Consider the following 23,901-nt stretch of genomic DNA (forward strand, 5'->3'; position numbering starts at 1 on the left):
TGGAGAGCAAGCAGAGATCTCTTGCCAAATTTGCTTCTAAAACATCCCAGTCATCAGTGATGACTTAGGGCTACTAAATGAATCTGCTGGAGCTTACTGTCACATGTAACTGGGTTTTGCAACTGTTTTTTGTTTGGTTGGGGATTTTTGTTTGGTTTTGGGGTGGGTTTTGTTTTTTTTTTTAACAATATCACACAGCATGACTTTTTAATAACTTTAATTAAATAGTAGATGTAATTGAATCTTCTGCTTGGAAGGACCAAGAAGAAAATCTGGCAACATGCCAGCTGGTAGCTTTTAAGATGACTTATGGTTGCATCCTTTTGTAACATTGATAGCTCAGGAAGAAGCCATTAAACTGTGATAGATACTTGATTATGCTTAGGGATTTCTTTGCCCTGTGAAAGTTTCACAGAAGACCCATCTAAACGCTACCTGATGACACCTGATAGGATTTACAGGTTATCTGTAGAATGTACACTGCTTTCAAATACCATAGTGCAATAGTTCTTATGCCCAGAAAAAAAACCTGAGGAAAGAGTAGAAAGCAACATCATGATGAGCCCCATGCAGGTGGAGGACCTCCAGCCAGAGCTGAGCCCTGCACACTCCTCCTGCTTGCTTCAGAAGGTGGCTACACTTAACCACATCTATAGACAGGACTGTTTCATCTTCAGCTACTTTAGTAACTGCTGAGATGTTAAAGAACATTTTGTGATTTGGGAATAGGGTAGGGTAACTCATAGATGAGAAAAAGTCCAGAAAAGCTACTGATATATGTTTGAGGCATCCTCAGGACTTGTTTCACCTCATCTTGCGCTCACTTCTCCAAAAGGAACTTGACAAGTCAGACCACAGGCTGGGTAACAGATAAAGTGAGGTTCCTCTATGAGGTGTCAGTGAACTCTTGCTGTGGGTATAGCAGTGCCTTTCCGATTTAGGGCGGTGTTTTGAGGTGAGGCACTGAGCTGGTGGGTGATGCCTCCAGTGTGAGATGCTGTAGGACACATGGCTTTGTTCTTTCCCTGCAGCTCTGCTGAATGGCACTTTGCCACATCTGCCAGCTCTTTATTTGCTTCCTGTGCCTTCAAAGAATTTCAGTGTTTTGTGTTTTTTAGAAAAAAAAAAATTAGTTGAATATTTTTTCTTTTGTGTGTGATGTGATTTGTACTTCACAAGGGATCAGCTGGTGAGCTAGGCATGTTTCTGGACATGTGTGTGTAGCTGCTGGCTGTTCATTATCCTGTGAACAGCCAACATAGTCACTTCCGTAATATTTATCAAGATTTATGATCAGTGTACGAGGGCTTATTCTATACTCTGACTTCTCCATTGTGACAGGAACAAGAGCTACTCAATTTTGCCATGATCTGCATCATCTTGTTTTACTGACACCATCAAGATTTCCAAGGATAGGGTGTCCTACAGCAGAATTGGGGTGCAAGTAATTTATGTAATCAATACCAGAATGTAAAGGTGACCAGGGATTTCCAGAGCTGTGGATGCTGCAGGCTGTGCTTTCCTCCAAGTCCGTTCTGTTCAGCTCTAAGTGTTTGGCTGAACTGGTCGGGAATAAAGACCTGAGAACTTGCAGCAGAGCTTCTGCGCTTGTGTTCAGAGTTAGAAAATAGCTTTATTTCATCTCCTTCTAACCAGTGAAGAAATAAAAGGTGTTTATATCAATAACAACACTATGACTACGCACCTAAGACTGGAAAATTACCCATTGTATATGCAAAGCGATCCTAGAAATTACGAGCACATACACACACAGAGTAATCCCGTAACTGAGTAAACAAACATCGTGGTTTTCAGAGCTGATCACACATCCCTTAAAATCAACGCTGCGCTGCCGCTGGCTCCCAGGAGGGAAGGAGCAGCCCCACGTCTGGCCCGACGAGTCCGCGCTCCTGGCAGCCGAACTGAGGCCTCTGCCGTCCCTGCACAGCCGGACGCGCTCGCTCCCCGGTTACTTTCGCTTCTCAGTGACCTCTGCTCATCCAGGCAAGGAGAACGGCACGCCGGCTGCCCCGCTGTATGTGTACCGGGCACCGCACACCCCCTGAAACCTATGGACGATGATCTACAAGACATGTAAGTGCATGTTTATAGCGAGGGACTTGGGCAAAACGAGCGGTCTGAGAAATCCAGATCTGTGGGAACAAAAGTGCGGAGCCGGGAGGGGCAGCAGCTCCGATGGGAGCGGCCGGCTGGTTGCTGCTTTCCCATTTTTTCCTCCTTCTTAGAGTCTGTTTGTATGAATGTTCAGCTGACAGTTGCTGAAGGGAGTTTAGCTGTAATCTGAGCTTTGAAGAAACATTTCATTGCGTTTTCTTAAACACAAAGTAACTTTGTTAAAGGAACAGCCGGCACTGGCTGGATGTAATTTGTTCCTAAAGGGAGCCAGTCCTCCCAGTCCTCCTCAGCTGTGGGAAAATCAGAAGCCATGTTGTGATTTAACAATTAACAGATGAACCTAGAAAACAAGAAAACGCTGCATGCCAGTGCGGCCAGGACAAGGCAATATTTAGTTAAGCAAATAATTCACTCAAATAAACACATCGGTCAGTTCAGCAGGAGGGAAGCAGCAATGCTTTTGGGATTAGCTAACCAGGAAATGCATCCGCTGCCCTGTAGATGCTGGGAAGTAAAGCACTGCTGGGCAGATCACTTGGCCTCGCCGCTAGAATAGGAGATGGCAATCTGAAGTGATTCAGTGTTCTGGAGGCAAGCTGGGCTCTGCCGATGTGGCAGGGCTGCTGTCGGTGGGAAGCCAGGGCTTCACACAGTGCTGCTGGGTCTGTGAGCAGTTTGAAAGTCAGTGGTACTTGTCTCAAAGAGCTTAAGGGTTTCATAGAGCTGTTTGTGTACAGCTCATCACTGTTACCGGTACAGAGCGTGTGTCCTTCCTATGCAGCTGTGCTCCTTGAACGTCACAGGCCATAGGAAGGGGGTCGGTGGCCAAGCAGGTCCCCAGAGACATGCCCTGCACATGTGGATGGGTATCCCTCTCTGCTGCCTCTGCTATGGCTATGCAGCTTGCCAAGGACCCGTCTTTCCAAGGGAAACCTAACAGCCATATGGCTGCTGAGGTCTTGCGTGCCATGGCTGTGAGGAGGAGATATATTTAACCCTCGATTCTTGTGTCAGTGTCTGAATCAATAGGACAAAAATATCTCCAGGCAGTGTGGCACTGTACACCACAGCACTCCTGAGTGATTGATGTCTCCTTTTACTCAGTGCTCACAAACACTGTCTGCCAAAAACAACATTTAAGAGCTATATTGGAGATTTCAGTCTAAGTCACGTGAAGAGGACCAGGCTTTCAGTTTTGTGGTTTAGATGCTGGTAGTGATTCCAGGGAAACTTTTTAGCAGAGCACAAAATGCAGTGAAATCACAATGGTATAAAACAACAAACAAATCCTCAGCATCCCATACTAGCACTGCTTCTTAGTACTGGGCAACATCTCTTGCTGTAATATTTAAACATATATATTAAATAGTCTTAAAAATATATGATGAAAGGAGATATAAAATGACAATTCCCTTTCCACAAGTTGCCCATTTCTGTTACTACAATACATTGCCAGATTGGCTCTGACACAGGCGTGGTGAGGGTCTCCACCTGCAATAATAATAATAATTTAAAAATCTTTTTTCCTGCTGTTCGGATCTGGATTCTCGAGGGTAAATAGGATGAACTCAGTGTGTTTACAGTCTGTCCCTCTTCCCAAGGACACACACTGTAAATGTCACAGCATTTGGCAACACTAAAAATATTTCAGAGAGGTTTTTTCCCCATGTTCTGATGCTTTTAACATATAAGGAAGCTGCTTTCATTGGGAGTATGGAGGTATAGGCCAACATTTTGAAGAGCAAGTGTGGGGATGTAGGCATGTAATTTGTTAATGGAGGTGCATGTAATTGTGTTACAGACCAGGAAGGTCTCTGTGATGGGCTTCTCGGAGCACAAGGGTGTGTGATGTGGCACTGGAGCAGGACGCTGCTCTCTCTGGGAAGCTGTGCCGGGATAGAAACTCTACCCTGGCACCGAAAACAAAGGTGTGAGATTCAGAGAAAGAAATTAGGCAGAAAACAGCTTCAGGACTGTGTGGCTGACCCTGCTAGTGGGGACATGCCAGAAATGCGCCGGTTGGCCCCCAGCCATCGCAGGGGTTGTGCTGGCTGTGACACTTCCTCCGTGAGACCACGAAGTGGCAGCACTCGCAAACCTCCAGCAAATTCTTCTTTTAAATTGTTTTTTTAACCCTCAGGCTGGCTGGAGCTGTCGCTCACAGGAGGGTGTACAGCATGCATCCAAGTGCAAAGGCAAGTCCTCACTAAATCCCCTTTCACCTTCCATTTGGTACCTCGTGCCTACCCAGTTGGCTTTAGAAATCCCCGTCAGGATACACTGACTTCCAGCTTGAGCACTGCAAGGTCCCAGGACTCACGACAAGGGGCTGTACGTTGTCTTACCCCTGTTTAACCAGTCCCAGTACGCTGCTATAGCTTTTCCACTTGCCAAAATGGCACGGAGGTGGAACAGGACAAACCTTTAGAGATCTTGTGGTCACCCATGCAATGGTGGTGTTCGGTGGTTGTGTGTCTTGGTGCTTGGGGACCTGCTACTTGAGAGAAGGAAACTTGCAACATGAGGTGTCTGTGCGAGGGCAGCTGAAGCATTTCATGTTATCAGTCAGGGAAATGTTTTTTAATCCTTCCGAAAGAGTTCTGTCCCTCTGTGGCATGAAAAATGTCTTCATGGCTTCACCACAAAGCAGAACTACAAATCACTGTGTCTGTTGCCATGCTAGCAATTAGGATTTTCCAATACATTATAAAAATACCAGATTTTACAGTAAAAAACCTCACTGCAGTAATAAATAACATATCCCTTTCTTTATCACGACTTGCAAAACTAAGGTTCAGCCTCACTCCCATGCAGCATTTATACCTAGGAAAGCATACAGTCCCCATGCCTCCCTGGGTAATTACATGCCAATGACATTTTGTGCTTCCTCCCTCATGAAGCTAATATATCTAAATTAATTGGATGCTTCTCCACAAGCTTTTCTCTGATTGCGAGAAGTTGTCCCTGCACCTTGGACATAACTAACCTGTTACATTTGCCTCATGATGTGAAGACCAACATCTATCTAGGCATGGATCAGAAGCCACTGCAGACTCCGTCTCCTGTGGGAAACACTGGTGTAAGCATCACCATGTAACCTTGCCCTTGAAATGCATGAGCAGTCTGAACACAGGTGAGTTGAAGTATAGCATCAGGGATCCAGGGAATGAGGTGCTTTTGCTCTGCTTTATACCCCATGAGCACATCAAGGGAGGCTATGGGGGTTGAATAGGTTCTCCTTCCCCTCTGTTTTGCTTTGGTGAGGTGTCACCTGGAGGTGTGTGCAGGACTGGGAGCTACTGGAGAGGGTACAAAAAAGGGTTAAGGAGATGATGAGTGGACTAGAACGTAACTCTTACAAAGAGAGGCTGAGGGACTTGGGACTCTTTAGCCTATAGAAGGCTGAGGGGGGAATCTCATCAATACTTATAAATACTTGAGGGGTGTGGTCAGGAGGATGAGGTCAGTCTTGTTTCAGTGGTGCCCACGGACAGGACAAGAGGCCATGGGCACAAACTGGACTATAGGAAGTGCCACCTAAACACGAGGAGGAACTTCTTTCCTGGGAGGGTGGCAGAGCCCTGGGACAGGCTGCCCAGAAAGGCTGTGGAGTCTCCATCTCTGGAGACATTCAGACCCCACCTGGACGCTGTCCTGTGCAGCCTGCTGGAGGTGACCCTGCTCTGTCAGGGGGTTGGACTGGGTGATCTCCAGAGGTCCCTGCCAACCCCCATCGCTCTGTGATCATTCTGTGTTTGGACACTTTACAGTTACCCGCGCAGTGCTCGCCGCGCAGCGCATCTTTTCCAACCCGGGGACTGCGGGTCCCACCGCACGGCAGCCCGCGGAGCCGGGGCACTGCAGGCAGCGGAGGCGACGCCGCTGTACCCCTGGAGCCCGGCCACGCCGTGGGAAACGCGCCACGAACCGCGGGGCCCCCCTGGCAACCGGCCACCCCCCTCCCTCAGGCCGCCTCCTGCAGCACGTCCTCCGGGTTCGGGAGGCGGAGCCTCACAAGGCTGGACCGCCCCGGCCCGGCCCGGCCCCGCCGCCATCCCCAGCAGGAAGGGCGGCAGCCCGCCGCCGGGCCGGGCAGGGCAGGGTTGGGCCGGTGCCGCCATGGCCGGTGAGTGTGGTGCGGGAAGAGCCCGGAGGTGGCGGGACCACCTGGGGCAGGAGGCGGCCGCCTTCCGAGGCGACGCCGCTTCGATGCCGGGATCTGTGATGGGAGCCGCTCGGTGCTGCCGTTCGTTTCGCGAGGGCGAGCGGTTTGGTGCCTTCAGCGCCCCGTACTCGGGCCGCCTGGGCGCGGAAGTTCGGAGGGAGCGTTTGGCTGCGTGGTGGCGGCCGGTCCGCGGGCGCCCGGGAGGGGCTGGCGGCCCCGCGGCGACCCTTTGCGGTTGGTAGCGCGGCAGACACCCCGGCCCCGGGGAGCGCCTCTGCCCTCCGCCCCGTTCCGGGACAGCGCCGGGCCTCGTAGCCGGGTCCAGCCGGCTTGCTCGGGCCGGCGGCCGGGTTCCCGGGGCGGGACGGAGCCGGTTCGGGGTGTTGCTGCCGGCGACTGCAGCTGGGTGTGTGCGTGAAACGGAGCCCCCGCGTTCCCCGCCAGAGGCGGGGCCGTGCCGCGCCTGCCCCGGGCTGTGCCACATTTCCCCCGCGGCAGCCGCTGTGCTGGTGCGAGACAGCCCGCTGCTTGTGGCCAGCGCCCAGCTCCTGCTCCGAGGGGTCTTGCCTCTGCCGGTGCCGCACAGCAGCTGCCCTGCCTCTGGCGCCAGACCTCCTGCAAAGCTTGGAGGGCCAGCAGTGTGTGTGAGCTAATGTCACGCACGGGTGTTACGAGCATTTTAAGGCTTTGCTCACTGGTTTGGGTTTTTTTCTTTTCTATTTTTAAAAGGCATTTCATATGAAGATGACTCTACAACTACCTGCCGGGAGGGTGTAGCCCGGGGACATCAGTCTCTTCTCCCAAGTAACAAGTGATAAACAGGGGGGAATGGCCTCAGGTTGTGCCAGGGGAGGTTTAGGATGGGTATTAGGAAGAAGTTAGTCACTGGGAGGGTTGTCAAGCACTAGAACAGGTTGCCTGGGGAAGTCACCACCCCTGGAGGGATTTAAAAGACTAGATGTGGTGCTTGGGGACATAGGTTAGTGGTGGCCCTGGCAGTGCTGGGTTCAGGTTGGCCTTGATGATCTCAGAGGTCATTTCCAACTTAAACAATTCTCTGGTTCTGTGACTTGCTGTCTGACACCCTGACTTCTCACTTGCCAGCAGCACATGGCAGAGAGTGCAGCTGGGGAGGGTGATGTATTGTCTTTCACTCCTGTATTGTCCCTTCCAGCCCCGAAGAGCAGACCAGTTGTTCTTCATTGGGGTAATCAGGACAATATGATAATCTCAGACCGTTTCTCAGCAGCCAGGTTCTTAGTTCCTCAGCATCCCTTTCTTGGGCTCTTGAAAGGTAATGCCAAAAACTACATTAGTGCCAAGCTGACGTTTTGCTGAGAGACTTTTTCAGCTCTTTCCTGAGATGCTTCAACGGCGGGGGGGGGGGGTGTGTTGCATGGAGATGTATGGATGGCAAGTCATATGCCTGCAGGGTTTTGGTTCTCAGCTCTCCTTTATAGAGTTTATGTGAGTCTTCAAGGAGTTGTACAGAAGTTGGGACTCATGTTTGCATTGCGCAGAACTGAGGTTTCTGGAAGGGATGTTGGCAAATTATATGTGTTGTGAGGAAAATGTGAGAGGCGTGTTGGGCTTTGTGTGTGTGCTGCTTAAAATATCTGCTGGTGATGATCCTGTCTGTTTCCTGGGTAAACTGAAGGAGGCTTTTAAGGGAAAAACAAAAGATGAAATCATAATGAAGATACAGTGGTGTAAGAGACATCATCAAGTGTCCTTATGTAAATAGCAGTGGAGTTATTAGCTGGAAAGGTATGCCGTGTGACATAAGGTGGTTGGGGCCCAAGTGTGGATGAGCCCCGTTATGTGTTGCAGGAGGAGGGGTTGATTACTGCCTACAGATTTGAAATGCAGCTGGATTTATTAATTTACAGTGATAAACATGAGATGGCAATGCAGAGCCTGGCTGAAGGTATCAGGGCCCTATGGCTGTGTGGTTTGATCCAGAAGTAGAGTGTAGAGAAATGTGTGCAGGGCGCTGTGAGAGGCAAAATCCCATTCAGTATTCCCTGTACAGAAAACAACATTTATCCTAAGAATCATTAAGCAGAATCAAAATTACAAAGGTGTTTTTGACAGTAACCTGAAAGTTACATTTTGTGTTACTGGTGTGCCAGAGGCTAGTGCCACCTTTCAGGGACCAGACACCTCACCATAGGCACATGGAGCAAGAGTGCCAGGGCCACAGCTCTTCTCAAACAGCCTGTCTGCTGCCAGGGCCTGGCATGCTGGTGCCTAGGTGAGGAGTTGTCTCTGAAACACTCTCTGTGGGTGCTCTGCTATTATATTCAGCAGAGCTTTGGAAAGAGTGGCTCTCTAGCCCTGGATGTTTATCCTGCAGGTGCTGTAGAAGACAGTCTGTCATGTTACAGTCACGTGTGATCGGATTTTGTATGAGCCTTGTTGCTTCCAAAAGCAGAAGATACTTCAGCAGTCTTAAAATCCCAGCACTTAGTGGAGTGGCTGGGTCATGCTGCAGCTATTGCCAGAAACTACTTTGGTTCAGAAGGAAGAACAGAGATGTGTCATTTTATTGGAGGGTTGCAATGGGGGTGATTTGTTTTTTCCCTGCAGCTGAAGACCAATGAGTGTGTTGCTTTGTTACTGTCATTTGCTGTTTGTGCATTTATCATCACTGATTTTATGTTCTCTCTTCTGCTTGGAGAGCTGCTGGCTACAAATAACCAGTAATCTCTTGTTTTTCTCTGATATCCCTTAATTATAGGTGTACTTCCTTTCCCTCCACGTGTGCAGTCAGGGGCAGGCTCTGGGTGTTGAGTGGTGTGCACATGCTGTACGCCAGAGGCCTTTTGTACTTTGGGTAAGAGACAAAAAAGTTGTGTACAGTGTGTCGTGGGCTTATATTAGTTCTAAGTCAATAACATGAGATTATGAGTGATGTTTTCTCAGCTTTCAAAGGCAGTTCCTGAGTTTCCCATCCATCTCTTTGATGTTTCCTTTTTTTAAGTGACCTTTTGGCCAGCTCCAGTGCTGTGGTGTCTGATCCCAGTGGTGTCTGCTGCCTCTTCAGTGAGGCTGAGCCCAGCCCACTGCTAACCAGCCCTCTGGTAGTGTTGAACCTGCAGACTGCTCCACTGCTGCTGCGTGTTGGAACAAACCTGTGGCTGGGTGCAAAGCCTGTGGGCAGGGTTAAATCCAGTGAGATTAGTGGTTTAACCACAGTAATACTGGATTACAAATTTGGAGTCAGGTGCAGTCCTCCCGCAGTCTGAGGTGTTAAAACACCTGGCAATGTCATGCCTGTGCTATAAGCTGTGGTTAATTGATCTGGGCTCTGAATTTTGCTGCTTAGAACTTTCTAGGCAAGTACTGAGTAACATTATGACTGTCCTTTTAATCACACAGAATCACAAGGTTGGGAAAGAACTTTAATATCATCAAGTCCAACCGTTCCTGCCCTATGCTAAACCATATCCCTAAGTACCTGATCTACCTGTCTTTTAAACACATGCAGGGGTGGTGACTCAACCCCCTTCCTGGGCAGCCTGTTCCTGACCCTGACAGCTCTTTCAGTGAAATTTTTTTTCCTAATCTGACCCTGGCCTGGCACAGATTGAGGTCATTTCTCCTTGTCCTGTCTCCTGCCATCTGGCTGAAGAGACCATTGCCCACCTGTCCACAACCTCCTTTCAGTAATGCCAGGGTGACTCCTGCCTAAAAGTCTTCTCAGGGAAAAGATTTTAAATTTTCCCTGCAGTTACTGTTGCCCCTTTGAGGCGCTGAGATAAAAGATGGTCATGCACACCATCCCAAACAAGCACTCCCTAAACCCAGAAGGCCTGACAGCACGTGGGCAGTCTTGTTGCAGTTGTGACGTTACCTGGGTTGGTGTTTGTTACTTTAAAATCTAAATAGTGTGTTCAGTATTAAAGAGTTTCTGCTTGTGAACAGTGATGGTGAAACTTCATAGCATGGACACGTGTGTACACCCCTGGCTTGGCCATGGCAGGCAGCATGTGAGAGTAAGCCTGTGCCATAACAAAGCTGTGGAGCTGCTGGGACCAGGAGCATCACATGGTGGTTTCAAAGGCACACGTGTGCTTTCCAGATACCCTTATCACTCCGAAGCACGGTGCTACATTCCAGCCACCAGCATTGGTGGGGGCTTTGTTTCTTTTCTTTAAACTTAGTTGCTGAGGCATGATTCTGCACTGGTGGGCACTGTTGATGGGATAGTTTAATTTCTCTGGTCTGCCAGAAGCTGAGGGCAGTTCCTTATATGCTTGGGCAGATCTCTCTGAGTTGGAGGAGCAAAAGGTTTTGGAAGAGAGAGGTTAGATACTGGATGGGTAAGATTCTTCTGCTTTTATTTAGCTACTATTGAGCTTGGTAACTCCTTTCCAGAAAATTTTAAACCTTGCACCCCATCCTAAACAGTGAGCTGAAGTTATCTGGAGGCAGTGCAGGCAGGTCAAAGGTTTCTGAGGGAATGAGGAGGAAGCAGAATGGGTGCTTCTATAGAGCATCCCATAGGATGGGAGAAGCATCTTGCAGATGCTGGAGCCAGGTATGAGACCTGTCCTTGGGAGGCACAGTGCAGCAGTAGCCAGAGAGGCCAAGATCTTTCTTTCTGGCTACCTTTTGGCTGAGATGGGAAGAAAACATAGCCACCTCTGAAATCTCAGAGAGACTTGGGCCCTGTGGTGCACCAACACGCAGGTTTCACCTGGCAGCAAAAACCCCTTGGTAAGACTGGTGGTGGTTCATAGAGTGTGTCAGTGAGGAGTGCTGTGAGGATATGGAGTGCTCCTTGCTGCTCAGAAAGTGATTTTGGCTTAAGTATGATCTTCAGTTGGTCACAGTTACCTTCACTGGTGTCATTGCTGCTGGTAGCCCCTCTGCGTGCTGCCTGTGCGGGATCAGTAACGGGAAGCAGCAGCAGAGCAAGAAGCAGGGAAGGAGCTGACACTTTGATCGAGCTTTTATTTTATTTTGTATACTTGTTCTGCCAGATCCTTGTCATGCTTTTAGCACTTGCAGTGGTTCGTTGTTTCAATGTCATGGTGTTATTTGAAGTATAATTGCTCAGCTAGCTGTGGGACCCTGGTTTAATGCGTGTTTCTTGTAAGTCTGCAGAAGGTACAGAGTTGTTGGTGGCACTGAGAATCATTATGAATCAAGTAGCTGAGGCAGGAGGAGGAGGAAGCTTCAGGAAGTGTGGCACTTCATTCTCCAGAAATTATTTGCATGTACTTCACAGTCTCCTGGTCCTTGCCTCAGCCTTTTGCGTGTGCCAGTGTGTAGATAAGAAGAGAAGTTTGATCTCAGCCCTGAATCAGATAACATGGAACTTCTTGCAACAAAAGGGAGTTGTGCAGCAAGTATGTCAGGCCAGTATGTTTCTGATGGTATGCTAAATCACTGTCTTGACAGTGAGCCGTGGAAAAGCAAGGCTAGGAACACATGGAAATAACATGGTGCTCTTATAAACAGTGGGAGTGGAACTGAGATCCTGTTATGCCTGTAGGATCACAGCTCTTGATGCCCTATCAGTAGCTATGTGTTCTTATTTGAATAGGAGTTGCACTGGTGCTGGAGAGTTATTAGTGCTGATGGTCACCCTGGGAGGTTTTTCTGAACCCTTTCCTGTAAGTGCTGTTAGTGCTGCAGAGGGACAGAAAAAGGACAGTGTAATACGAAGGAACCCAGCCATCATGATCTAGGAAGGGCAAGGTCTAGGAAGGGCAATGGCTGTGTGTAGGTTCAATGCCTTGTGCCAAAGTTTGCTGGCTCTTCCTTTGTTCCTTTGTTCTCTAAATTGCAGGGCACAAAGGGTTGATAGTTATGTATTTTTCCATAACCAAAATACCATAAAACCTATGTGTTTGCTTTCAAGGGGGAATGTGCTGGGGGTGTTTTGGTTTTGTTTCCTATGCTGCTTGGTTGTAAAGTGCTGTACTGACATTTTAACACTGACTTCAGCCAGGGTCATCGACATTATCTTTCTAAATCTCCTAAGGGCACAGTAACCCATGGAATCAGTCTGTGCCTGTATCTCAATCTAAGGACCAGAGACAAGCAGCTATAGGGAAAGCTATGTTCCTACAGAATCCATTGCTGCCAAATTGGAAATGGTGCTTAAAGCAACAGCAGGTCTGGATTTGTGTATTTCCAGAGGTTTGATTTAATAGAAGAAGGTGTGGTTTGTTCAGATATGTGTTTGAGTATATTTCCATGGTAAAAACATACCGCTTTCTGAATGCTCTTCTTCCCCATTTCTGTGTGCAGTAAGGCAGAAACCCTTCCCTAAAACACTTCATGGCTTTTGGGCAGAGATGCTGTTCCTGGTGTTCCAGTTCTGTTTCAGTCTGGGCTGTTTCTGCCAGCCGTTTTGGTGAAGTCCCTGCTAGACCAAAGGCAGCAATAACCTGGAGAGTCGGGTGATGTTGGGCCAAATCACTGCAGCTCAGTCAACGCTCAGCTTTTCCCCCAGCTGTCTGTGTCCTGTCCTATCCCACCCCACACAGTGCTGCAGTTGTCAGGTGCTAAGCAGCAGCCAAAGATCAGCCCTGTGCTGTGTACCAGTATCAGTAATGTTCCCAATTGGAAGCCAAATTTGTGTCTCTTTACCATTCTATCAGAGAGATCCTCTATGAAAACCAGTTACATCAAAAACTTTATAATTGATTTTAAGCTGTAATCTGACTTCATAAATGGTAGAAAATTTATCTTCAGTGGTTTAACAACTTTAGGACTGCTTTTGATGAGAGACCCATTTGTGCTTCACATCTAAATAATTTAGAACCTTTTCCCTGTGGAACAAGAGAGGCAGCCTGAGTGACCAGCCTGGAGTTCAGATGTGTGTAGTTTTAAGTGGATGGGTCTTTGAAAGCATGGGACTATGTTGTGTTCAGCTTTCTAAAATGATGTGGTGGTGTAATTTGATTTGAGCTATTTAACCACTGTGAAAATGAAATGAACAGAATTTAAAACGGGCTTGCTAATTACCTGCTGTGATTTGTTCTCTGTATTCTTTTATCTCTAGATCAGTCATATTGTCAGCGGCTGCAACACGACATGTATTTCCTCACAAGCAACAGCCGACTGAATGAGCAAGTGGTTGATAAAATTATTCTTCAGCTTAACAGAGTCTACCCCCAAATCCTTACCAATGCAGAAGCAGAAAAGGTAATGTGATGAATTTTACTGGATCTCTGAATGTTGTGTTGTTTTTGCAGGCCAGTAGCTCAGCTGCCCTCTTCCTGACTCGACTGTTAGTGCCACGTGCATCCCATCTCCCTCACCTTTTACTTGCTGACCAGTTGTATCTGGGATCTTGCATCAGAGGAGTTGTCGCAGGGCCAGCATGGTCCCTGTGCCAAGTGGTTATGAGAGCGGATGCTCCGCAGCAGCAGCTTAATGCCACTGTGACTGTCTCTGCCGTGATGCCTGACACCGTGTGTGCAGCACACTGTCTTGTAACAGCTCCTTGGGCAGGACTGCACCCGTTGTGTCACCAGATGCCCTGCATGCCTGCCTGTGCATGTGACTGGGTGTGCAGTGTCCTGTCAGGTGATCTGTGCTGCGTCCACAAAACCATCTACATTAGTTTAATCGGTTTTACTTGCTGATTAATGTTATTAATAACTCTGAGTTTTGGTAGAGAAGGGGGGGTATTAGTCCCACCTGTAAGTGTGGGAGCTGTGGGAAGTGGCTGGAATTAGTAACATCATCCAATGGTGCCTCTCTGTATGGAGGAAAGCTGCCCTCCCTGGCATGAAGCTTTCAGCAATGGGTAGCTATTTTTAGTGATCTTTTAAACTCGTGTGGAGTGAAAGTTAAAGTCAGTTAAAAGCTTCTCAGATCCTACTTACAATAGTTTGTACTTGCCCTCTGCTAACTTCAATGTCAGCACAAGGCTTGTGGTGTTGGTATAGCAGTATTTTAACATTAGGAAAAATAGGTCTAATTGTGTCATCGTCAAACTCCAGAGGGACAAATGCTGTTTTGGTGGTGTAGAGCAGTTCTAGATCGTCAGCTGAACCGGTCTAGCCACTCAGTTATGGTAAACAGTGTGACATGCACAATTCAAGTTCATCTCATTCCCTCAGGAGCTTCAAAACAAATGGATAAATAATCTGTGAAAAATAATTTGTGACTTCTGCACTTTGCAGACGCAGAGGAGCTGCTTTCACATAGGTCCAGGCAGGTTTCAGTCAACTCTCTCAAATGTGTAGGAAGCTTAAAATCTCAGCTGTATCCAGTAGACGTTGTGGGGATCTTGTCAGAATAAGGAATGTGGTGTAAGTTACATTCATTCTTGTCCCCCCAGAACAGGAATTGATCCTACCAAGTATACTACAAAGGTTAGCTGCCAAACTGATCTGAAATGCAATGATTTGCTGAGAATGGCTTTGGATGTTTTCCAGAAAATCTGAAGTCAGTTTGATGCGTGTGATGCTAGGTATGCATTTTTGTTCCCTTTGCAAGGTCTCCTATTATTCATCATGTTTTGGACTACTGGAGGAACAGTATTCTGCAGCTGCTGGCCATGCTGCCTGAGTAATGGGAGTTTGTGCATGTTACACTGGGTATAGGGCAGTTCATTGTGCTGAAAACAATGGACTGCATAATCTTGGGGTGATGAACACTCCAATAGCAGGACTAATACAAGCAGTGTAAAGTGCTTTTTTGGGTGATCATTACTAGGGAACTAAAGGAAAACTGGAAAACATAAAACTTTATTATAAGATTTCTTGATACATTCTATCAGTGGTTGTCAAAATCAAATTGTAGAATACCAAGTACCATGTTAGTTTGAATGCAGAGAAAACATCAAAAGCAGAGCAGCTGTCATGTTATCAGGACAGGAAATAGAATGAGAGAAGGTAGAGTCAGTGTGCTCTCCATCAAGCAGGGCTGACCAAGTGGAGCTCAGTATCTTGAAGACATGTGATGCTTGTATGTCCTTCAGAGGTTCCCCTCAGGTTTTTTTGACCTGTTCTTTCAGCAAATACAAAACAAGCTCTGTATCTCCACTTCCTGGCACACTGTACTGGGATGTAAAATTGATCTCTGGGTGTTGTAATCTCTCTTCTGATGAGTGCTTTTCTCTTACAGTTCAGGAATCCAAAGGCATCACTCCACACCAGACTTTCAGATCTGATAAAGTACCTTCAAAAGAAAGGAGACAGACACTGTCAAGAGTTTTACAGGGCTCTACAGATCAATGCTGAACATCTGTATAATGACCTGCCAAGCAGGAAAATCTTGAGTAAGTTGATTGAGTTGTGGATTTCTTCATCAGTCTATTACAAAACGTCATTTCAGATGAGGCTTAGGTTCTTTAAATAACCTCTTTAGGCTATTAAAATAATTTTGGGGGTATACCTGTAATTCCTTCTGACTGGAATTTTCCAAAATCCATAAGGGGATTTGACAGCATACATTTTATCTGTTGACTAGTGTAGCAGTCCAAAATACTTCGATTGTAAGAGTTAAAAAGTTTGAAGTGCAAAAAAACCCTAAACCAGTTAAAGTGCAACACGTAAGAGAGCAGTGTAACTGACAGGAACTTCAGGTTTGCTTTTCTTTACTGTTGCTTCCTAATAGCTTTTTTATTTCCTCTGTGTTTTTTCTGACTTGTGGCATACAAGCCTTTTCCAAAAACGTATCTTAACATAGGTATGCACAGTAGCCAAGCCCGGCCGCGTCCCCTATAGCCAAGCCTGAGTGCTTCCCCTATAGCCAAGGTTGGAATTCAGCTGGGTGCCAGAAATAGCACAGCCACACACGAGTTCAGCCGTGCCGGCAGGGCTCACGGGAGAAGCTGTGCAGATACCATCAGGCCCAGACAAACCAGCCAAAAGGCGACTCACGTAGGGTGTCCATATGATGTTTTCACTTTTAGCCAGAGCATAAACATAACTTGTCCTTGCACCTGATTTACCTGGTTATTGCTGAGAGCTTTGACTTGGGAAGCCACATTGAGTAGGAAGGGTTAAGGCTTCTCACGTTCAGGCTGCGCATGACGGGTACATGTACTAGAAGTGTTTCACAGGAAAACATTGAGTAGTTTGTGGTTTGCTGCAGCTGAATTGTGCAAAGCTACTCCAGTAACCTTCATAAGTCATTAAATTCTCTGTGTCTTGGTCTGCTCTTTTACGTTACCATCCTCAGAGCAATGAGAATAATTTAAGGACCTGAGCTAAAGTATATGCTGAGATTCTGAAGCTGCCTTATATTGACCTGAGAAGGAAAAAATGAGATGCTTGTGAAATATGTTTGCTGCTTCTTACGAGTTCTGTAACTAAAACAAACGTCTGCATTCTGGGTTAAATGGTTGAAAAACATCTGTGCAGCATTGTAAGCTAAAACCACAAACTGTTTTATTCTTCAGGAAAAGCTCCCTTTTCAATACAAGGTGTTCTCATTTCAGCAAACCCGGACACTTTGAATAGTAAAGGCAATATCCTTCAAACCTCCAACATGTGCAGGTTGTGTTTCTCAGATGTTACTCTTAGTGGCAGTTGTTAAATTTGCACAGAGTATTTACAGAACTGAAACTAGAATTTGTGAATGCGAGGAAGGAAGGGAATGCCTAATGTGGGGGCTTTGTTCTGAGTGTGTGCTAAATTGAAACAACCGGCATTAACACCAGCAGGAGTTATTGCTGAGGACACTGATCAGCTACTGCCAGGACAGAGTTCAGTGAGAGATTACCTCCAGCTGTACATATGAAAAAATAATTTCCACAGAGGAAATCCTTTCAAAGATCTCTTTTTAAAACACCTTGTGCTAGAACGAAGTGTCTTTGCCTCTGTGGAGTAGAGTGTGTGAGGTGAACTGCTCGTCATGCCTCTGGTTCCCACTAGAGGGTGGATAAGGCCCACGGACCGGCGGCCACACAGCTCTGGAAACCAAGCAGGATCTGCCAGGTGCCTTGGAAAACGGGCTCTTTTCTGTCAATGACGACATAGCCTAGAAAGATAACGGGTCAGATCGGCCCCACGCAGCGATAGCCCGACCAGAGTGCAGAGGTTTGGTGGTGCTCTCCTATGGACGTGAGGGTTTCCTAGATGTATGCACAGGGAGGGCATCCCTTGAAAGGGACAGGCTGGCATGGAGTGTGCCATGGAGCACTGCAGCAATTCTTTCTGCTTCCGTGTCTCTTGAGCTTCGCAGCAAAGTGCTTCAGATGTTTCTGTTCTGCTTGAATGCCATGCCCTGTCCCTCAGCGAGAGGGACATATTTAGCATGGGAGATGGGTCTTTGCAGCCTGGTGTTAGATGACAGCAGGTCCCCTTTGCTGCCTTGGTGTACAGGTGACATTTCTAAAGCACCTCACCTACCTCCAGATTGTCACATAGAAGAAGGAAATCAGTTGAAACCAAACAGTCTCAAATTCTTCTCTATAGGCAGCCAGATTTGGAGCTCTCGCTCTCTCTTTCTTTTTCCTTTTTATAACACTCTTGACCACAGACAGGCCTGGCAAAAGAAGTTGTCTTGCAGGTTCATGGTGCATTAAAGGAAAGCCATTCCTCTGCCATTTATATGGTGCCAGCAGTGTTCTTCAGCGTTGCACACGTTTGGCAGACCATGTTACCTCAACATCTCTTTTTAGGCAAAGGCACCTCTTTTAAAAAGAGCTGTGGGTCTTTCTGCCCAAAGCAGAAACTGCTTTATTGCTGCTGACCACTGAGCACCCTGTCTTAAGTTTAACCTCCTTTTCTACCAGAATTTATGGAAAGATAGAGGCAAAAATTGAAAGAACTTTTAAATTAATTAACAGAAACATAGAGGCAGGTAGTGCCAAATGTTTTTGCACGTAGGACTGACAGGCTTTCAAAGAAGCTGTTTGTGTCTTCAGCTGAGACCACGATTTAGATAATCTACACCAAGCAGGTTGCTCCAGGTGCTTCACCTGAGAGATGCATTAATGCCCAGGGATTTACTCCAGAACAGACAGAATGGGGATGTGTTAGGTTATAGGGGTGTCTCCAGATTAGCACATTTGTTAACAAGTAGTTTGTATGTATTACAATGAAAGTGTCTGGCATTATGGGAGGATTAGCTCCTGTTTTCTCACTTGGGGAAAAAGTGTAACGTTACTTAGGTGGTTAGTCCTTAACCAGATGGGAGGTGTTGCTGCAGCTATTTATAGTTGCGTTCAGATGACTGTGTGCCTGTGTCTTTGATCAGCATATATCCAGATTTAACTGAGTGATGATTTACCTTTGGAGGAGTTAATATTTTATCTTAAAAGTAGATAATTTTCTGAAATGTGTTGTTTTGCATGTGCTGATAATGTTTGTTCGTTTGCTCAAGCTGAGTACTAACTTTTCATGTGTTGCTTTTATTTCTAGAAACCACAGATCCCACAGGGATAGACACTGACAAGGAGAAATATATGCTAAATGACAGGGGTAAATAAACACGTTCAGTGTCACTGGATGAAATGGCTTTTCAGATTATGATGCAATTTATTTTACCATGTAATTTGCATTTCATGTAACAAATAGTTTGGTTTATGATGTCTTTACTGTCATAAGTTAAGTGGAATTAATGGAGGAAAATGTACTGAGCTGCTGTTGAGGAAACCAGTACCAGGAAATTCAAGACACTTGAGAGTTTAATCAATTATTACAGTGGTATTTTTACTGACACTGTTAGAGCTAAACTCTTCATTTATGATTTCTTCAATGCTTGAATAGTAAGGTCTAGTCAGCTGCTGCTGTCATTTTGCATCAGGCCAACAATGTTATTTTTTTAAAAATAACTTTCAATTTCTAAAATTTAAAAAAAAAAATCAATTTGAAAGCGAAGACAGAAAGGAAGATGAGCAATGCTGAGCTTAAAGATATTTTCCTTAGGAAATCATGTTATTTTTTTTCCTTTCCTCTGTTCAATGCCCAGATTACAGAGGCAAATATATTATTCACTGAAAGACGTTTTAGAAAGGAATTGCAGATCTGAGAGTAAGATGGAGACTTTAAAAATGCTCATTAATTTACTTACTTTTATATTTATATTGAACTTTATATATATTATAGAATATTGTTAATGAACTGTTTTATCGCTGAAATTCAATTGATAATTATGGGAGAATAAAAGCACTTTCAATGAGCTGGGCCTTTTGGCCATCTTTTCCCTGAGAGAAGGCAGTTGGACTCAATGTCTGTGTTTACCTGGGTTGTTGCTATTTTGGCTGTTGACCCAAAAGTTCAGACTTTTCACACCGCTGTCGCTGACTGCAGGAACAGTACAGAAGAGCAGAGAAATTACTTGGAAATAGGAAAAATAAATAATTTCTATTCCTACTTGTGCTGATGAAAGATTGCTCAGTTGCTGGCCACCTTCTCTGGGAGATTCCATCCAAAGAGGAAGCAAGTCCTTGCTCCTTTGCTGTCTCTCTGGTGTCCTTGTCTGTGTGGTCAGCTCCCCCAGTTTGTTAGTCTGCAGTACATTTGTCCTTAAATTGACAGGTGCAGTTTAATTGTAGCAGAGTTTGTAGTGAAGTAGTAAATACAAATAGAGTATCAGGCAATAAAGCAGCGGATATAAATCTTTATGAGGTTTTGTCTGTGGATAAGTATGAATTAGGAAGGTTTTATTGAACATCAATACTGAACATCAGCGCTGAGCTGCGTGTAATTGCAGGCAGGCCCAGGAAGGAAATGTTTCCAGTGGGAGGTTTGTTTTGGGCGGGGGTGTGAGCGTGTGTGGCTTTGCATTTCAGCTTCCAGCAGAACTGTAAATGGGAGCAAGAATATCTGCTCTTGTTTGGAAAGTGGGATTTGTGGAACATCCGTGGGGAAAAGCCCCATACCCCTAAAAATCTCCTTCTGAGACTGCAGTCTCTGTGATGCACTCTTACTCACAGGGGCTATCCATAGAGTAAAATGCTACACAGTGACGAGGTCCGAGTAGTCTGGTTAATATTTTGTTGTAGCATTTAAAAGGGGTTTTGCACAAAGTTTTAGAGTAAGAAGACATCAAGGGAACCTTTCACTTAAATGTGACAGGAAGAACAGAGGCAAACAGTGAATGGTGTCAGCAACCGTAGCAAAAATTAATTAAAGTGTAGTAAATGTGCTTCATAGTACATTAGCTACAGAACGTGCATAATTGGGAATGTGTTAACTTCATTTGAATGCATTTCATTATGCACATTAATAGCAATTGATGATTTATGAACTGAGCTAAGCTTCCACTGCTGTGTTCTGTCTTAATATGTTTCCTTTCTCGTATTCTTTAGGTCCAGTGTTCTTCCTTGCTTGTTTTAGCATTGCTGCAGGATTTGCATTATTTTGGTATTGCTGTAACTCAGGTAATCCATTCTGTTTTTTCTCCCTTGGTTGCCTTATTTTAGTTTGGGGATGGGAGAGCAGCATGTGTCTTGATCTAACGTGGCTTTCCTAGTAGAGCAAGTCACAGTGTCATCACTCGTTAATGAGGTTAGGATACAATCTGTGCTTTAGACATGTTCTGATGCTTGCCTACAGAGGATGCTACAACTTGGGGCTTTTCTCAAAGACACTAGTCATGTGAGCACCTGCTGCTATAGCAGTGGGTTAGGATTCCCAGCAGTCATGAGACAGACCCAGATCTCGTGGATTCCATGTCCCTTTGGATATGCCAGCATGACCAGTGCCAGGGCTGGAGGGCGCTGGCTCCCTTTGCTGATCCTGAGCAGCTACAACCCTTGTCCTGTTGCTGGCTCTGGGTGCCAGCTCCATGTGGGCTGAAAGTCGCCTGCTCCTCAGCAGCCAGCAGAGCTGGGGTCCTGCTGCTCTCCACAGCCTTACTTTCCCCTCGCTCAGTGTCGTGGGGAGAGCAGCAGCTCCAGCAGAAAGTGCATTGATCATTGATGTGTCCACATGGATTGGCTTTAGTGACACAGTGAGTCAGTGCTGGTGGGAGACGTCCTGGCAGAGAGAGTCGCTGGTTCAGAGGTGTCACTGTCGAGTCTCTGCATGGTGCTGTGGGAGGTGCCAGTCTTCACGTGGAAGATGGGAGCAGAATCTGAACTCCATTTTGGTTTCGTGCCTTCTTCTTCTCATACCTGCTCACAGCTTTTACAGTTGGACATTGCACTTTAATGATTTTTTCCCCAGAGCTGTAGGCTCAGTTCTTGGACAGCACCAGTTTGTGGAAGTTTCAGGTGATGAGGGAGTCTGGGCTGTGCTACCCTTCTTTCCCAGATCAGAGGCTCTCAGCTGGCCTGTCCATGGAGAAAGGGTTTAAGGGAGCCATGAGACTTTTGTGGCTGACCCATGTGTTTCCTTAGCTGCCATCGCTTCCCTCTATCAGCTTCAGTCACCAGCATTTAATAGAAGCATTTTCAGAAAAGCATTCAGAGCCTAATACCAAAAAAACACAGAGAATCCATCACTTTGACCCCAGTTAATTGTCCATAGTGTTAGGAGTGTGTGTCTTAATTCTCAGTTTGAGCTGCTTTCAGCTCCAACCTGTCATCTTTGTTAACTTGTGCTCTACTGGAGTACAGAGCCCCATAGCCCCTTGGTTCTGTGCCAGCTGACGACATCTGTTTTCTGCTTGTGGAGGTCCTTGTGCCTTAAGTCAGCTCTTGTCTTTCTTTTTGCTAAAATTACCAACCAGTCTTTCCAAGTCTTTCATACTAAGGCTCTTTTTGAGGCTCTTTACCTACAGAGTATTTCAGTGTGTAACGGGGTCACCGGGCCAGGATGTGGTGTTGCAGGCTTGCCCCATCCGGTGCCCTGCTCCAGCCTAACTCAGTAATTTCCTCTGCCTAACTTGCAGCAGCGAGTCGTAACAGATTCATTGTTACCCTGTCTTGGTAGCTGATGTATGTACACAGCAGTGAAGGAAACAGCCTTTCCTCTAAAGTATTTTTGTTAATTGTTTTTTGTTTTCTGTAGATGCTGCTTACCAGCTAGAATGAAACTTCACTGTGTTCACTGTCTCTTTCCTCCCATCTTCATTCTCGTTTAGATGCGAAAGTCGTAGGAAGAGCCAGGAGAATCTTGGGCTTTTCTCCCATTATCATCAGAAGGCACGTTAGAAATATTTGTATGTTGTATTTGGAAGACATCTGAAGAAATTACGGAGAAGCTGCCTCTCTGCTTGTCTGTACACTATACCTGCCGGGGGGAAGACAACGGTGCATGAATGTTAATGTACTATGCTCTCATACCAAAGATGTTATTAACTAGCTTCTTCTATAATTTTGTGGCCTCAAGATATATTCAGATTTTCAGCTATATATGTCCTTCCTTATGGGAATGGACCATTTATTTTTGTAAATGCTTATTTTAAAATATTTATCGTTTGGATAAAAAGTATTTTTAATACAAACTTTAAAATTATATCCTCAGTGCTCATGGGTCTTAAGCCATGTTTGCATATGTGTTTTATACTGGAATGAAGGATCACAACTGTTTAAAGAACGCTAGCCTGTCTTTTTGGTCATTAATTGAAGAAAAGCACTTAAACACATGCACTCAAAGCCTTACTACGAAGTGATCTCTGCCTCAGGGTCGTCGGTTTTGTCTCCATGCTCCGTACTGACTGCCTGAGCTCAGGTGGGTTCCTCAGTGCCAGTAACCTTTGTGTATGCCTAGTGCTTGCCATGCTTTCCAGTTCTCTTGTCCGTGCCTCATCCCAGCCTGCACTGTTCATGGTTTGAATGTGCTGGAGCTGGTGCATACTGGTTCCCAGCCCATGGAGGGTCCCAGGGACTGGAATGTCTGATCTGAAACACTTGAAACTACCAAGAAAATTTTTCAGATTTATTTAGCTTTTCCTTTGCCAGTGAATATTTTTGCTGTCTGTATATGTAAGAAGCTGAAGCAATCCAAGGTGTTTTGCAGGGACTTAAGTGCCATGACGTGGGGCTTTTTTTGTGGCCAAAAATATGTATACTTACTTGAAGAGTCTGAAGTTGTTAATGATGTTGGTTGTGATGTTATGTTTTTTATTTCTGTGAGTTGAAGTTTTCTTGCAGAAACCATTGAAAGACTAAAGTTCGTGAGGGAGATGCAAGGAGTCAGGGCTGCAAGTGAAGCAGCTTGGGGTTTCTTAGCTTTATGAACCTCCCCTTGCTCCTGCCTAGCTCAGTACAAATAGCTTTCCTCTTCCAGATGGGAAGAGGAACTGGCTGTAAGAAATGATTTTTTCAGGCCTCAGCTCCTCAGTTGCCTGCTCGAGAGTGTACAGAGCTTGGAGGGGCCAAGTCCCTCCACTTGGTCATTTGGAGTGGTTTTCTCAAGCCAGTCAGACTGAAAATTGTCTTCTAGCTTTATACTTCATTCGTGCTATAGAAATGGCATCTCCTCTGAAGGAAACCACCTTGTGATAGCTGCATTTCCTTCCAGGACAGCACTCACATGGTGTAGTAGCAAGCATGTTGTCCAGAGGAGGAACTGAGTGCAGGGGCAGAGTTTCACATAAAAGAGCCAAAGACTATCCGTGGGGAACATCTTGGGAGAAAGTAATCAGTTCCTCTGTTAGTGCCAGTTTTGGATCTAAAGGTAGGAGCAAGGCCAGCTGCACAGCTGGCATGTGCAGGTTGGGACACACTTGTTTCTGGTGAAGATCTGCTCTTCAGGAGCGAGTACCAAGGTTTAATACCCGTCTCCACA

At 46.0% G+C, this 23,901-nt stretch overlaps 2 protein-coding genes across 3 annotated transcripts in view; both read left to right on the forward strand.

The window, feature by feature from the left end:
- SUSD3 (sushi domain containing 3) overlaps nucleotides 1-2,066 on the forward strand; it is a gene marked incomplete at both ends in the record, with an annotated part of 38,350 nt that extends 36,284 nt beyond the window's left edge. Inside the window, one exon of the mRNA XM_084269566.1 lies at nucleotides 1,816-2,066. Coding sequence (XP_084125692.1) covers nucleotides 1,816-2,066 — 251 coding nt within the window. The remainder of the gene's footprint in view (nucleotides 1-1,815) is intronic.
- Nucleotides 2,029-22,667, forward strand: CARD19 (caspase recruitment domain family member 19). 2 transcript variants are annotated; one of them, XM_084269773.1, is made up of 5 exons: nucleotides 2,029-2,094; nucleotides 13,323-13,465; nucleotides 15,398-15,551; nucleotides 20,535-20,606; nucleotides 22,253-22,667. In XM_084269773.1, exons 1-5 carry the CDS (start codon nucleotides 2,079-2,081, stop codon nucleotides 22,354-22,356), a joined length of 489 nt encoding a protein of 162 aa, XP_084125899.1. In that variant the 5' UTR covers nucleotides 2,029-2,078; the 3' UTR covers nucleotides 22,357-22,667. The 2 variants fall into 2 exon arrangements, with proteins under 2 accessions (XP_084125899.1, XP_084125900.1); XM_084269774.1 differs by lacking the exon at nucleotides 2,029-2,094 and adding an exon at nucleotides 9,042-9,137.
- Nucleotides 22,668-23,901: the final 1,234 nt, after the last annotated feature.

This window comes from Gallinula chloropus (genome assembly GCF_964237585.1).
Source record: "Gallinula chloropus genome assembly, chromosome: 12".
NCBI lineage: Eukaryota > Metazoa > Chordata > Aves > Gruiformes > Rallidae > Gallinula > Gallinula chloropus.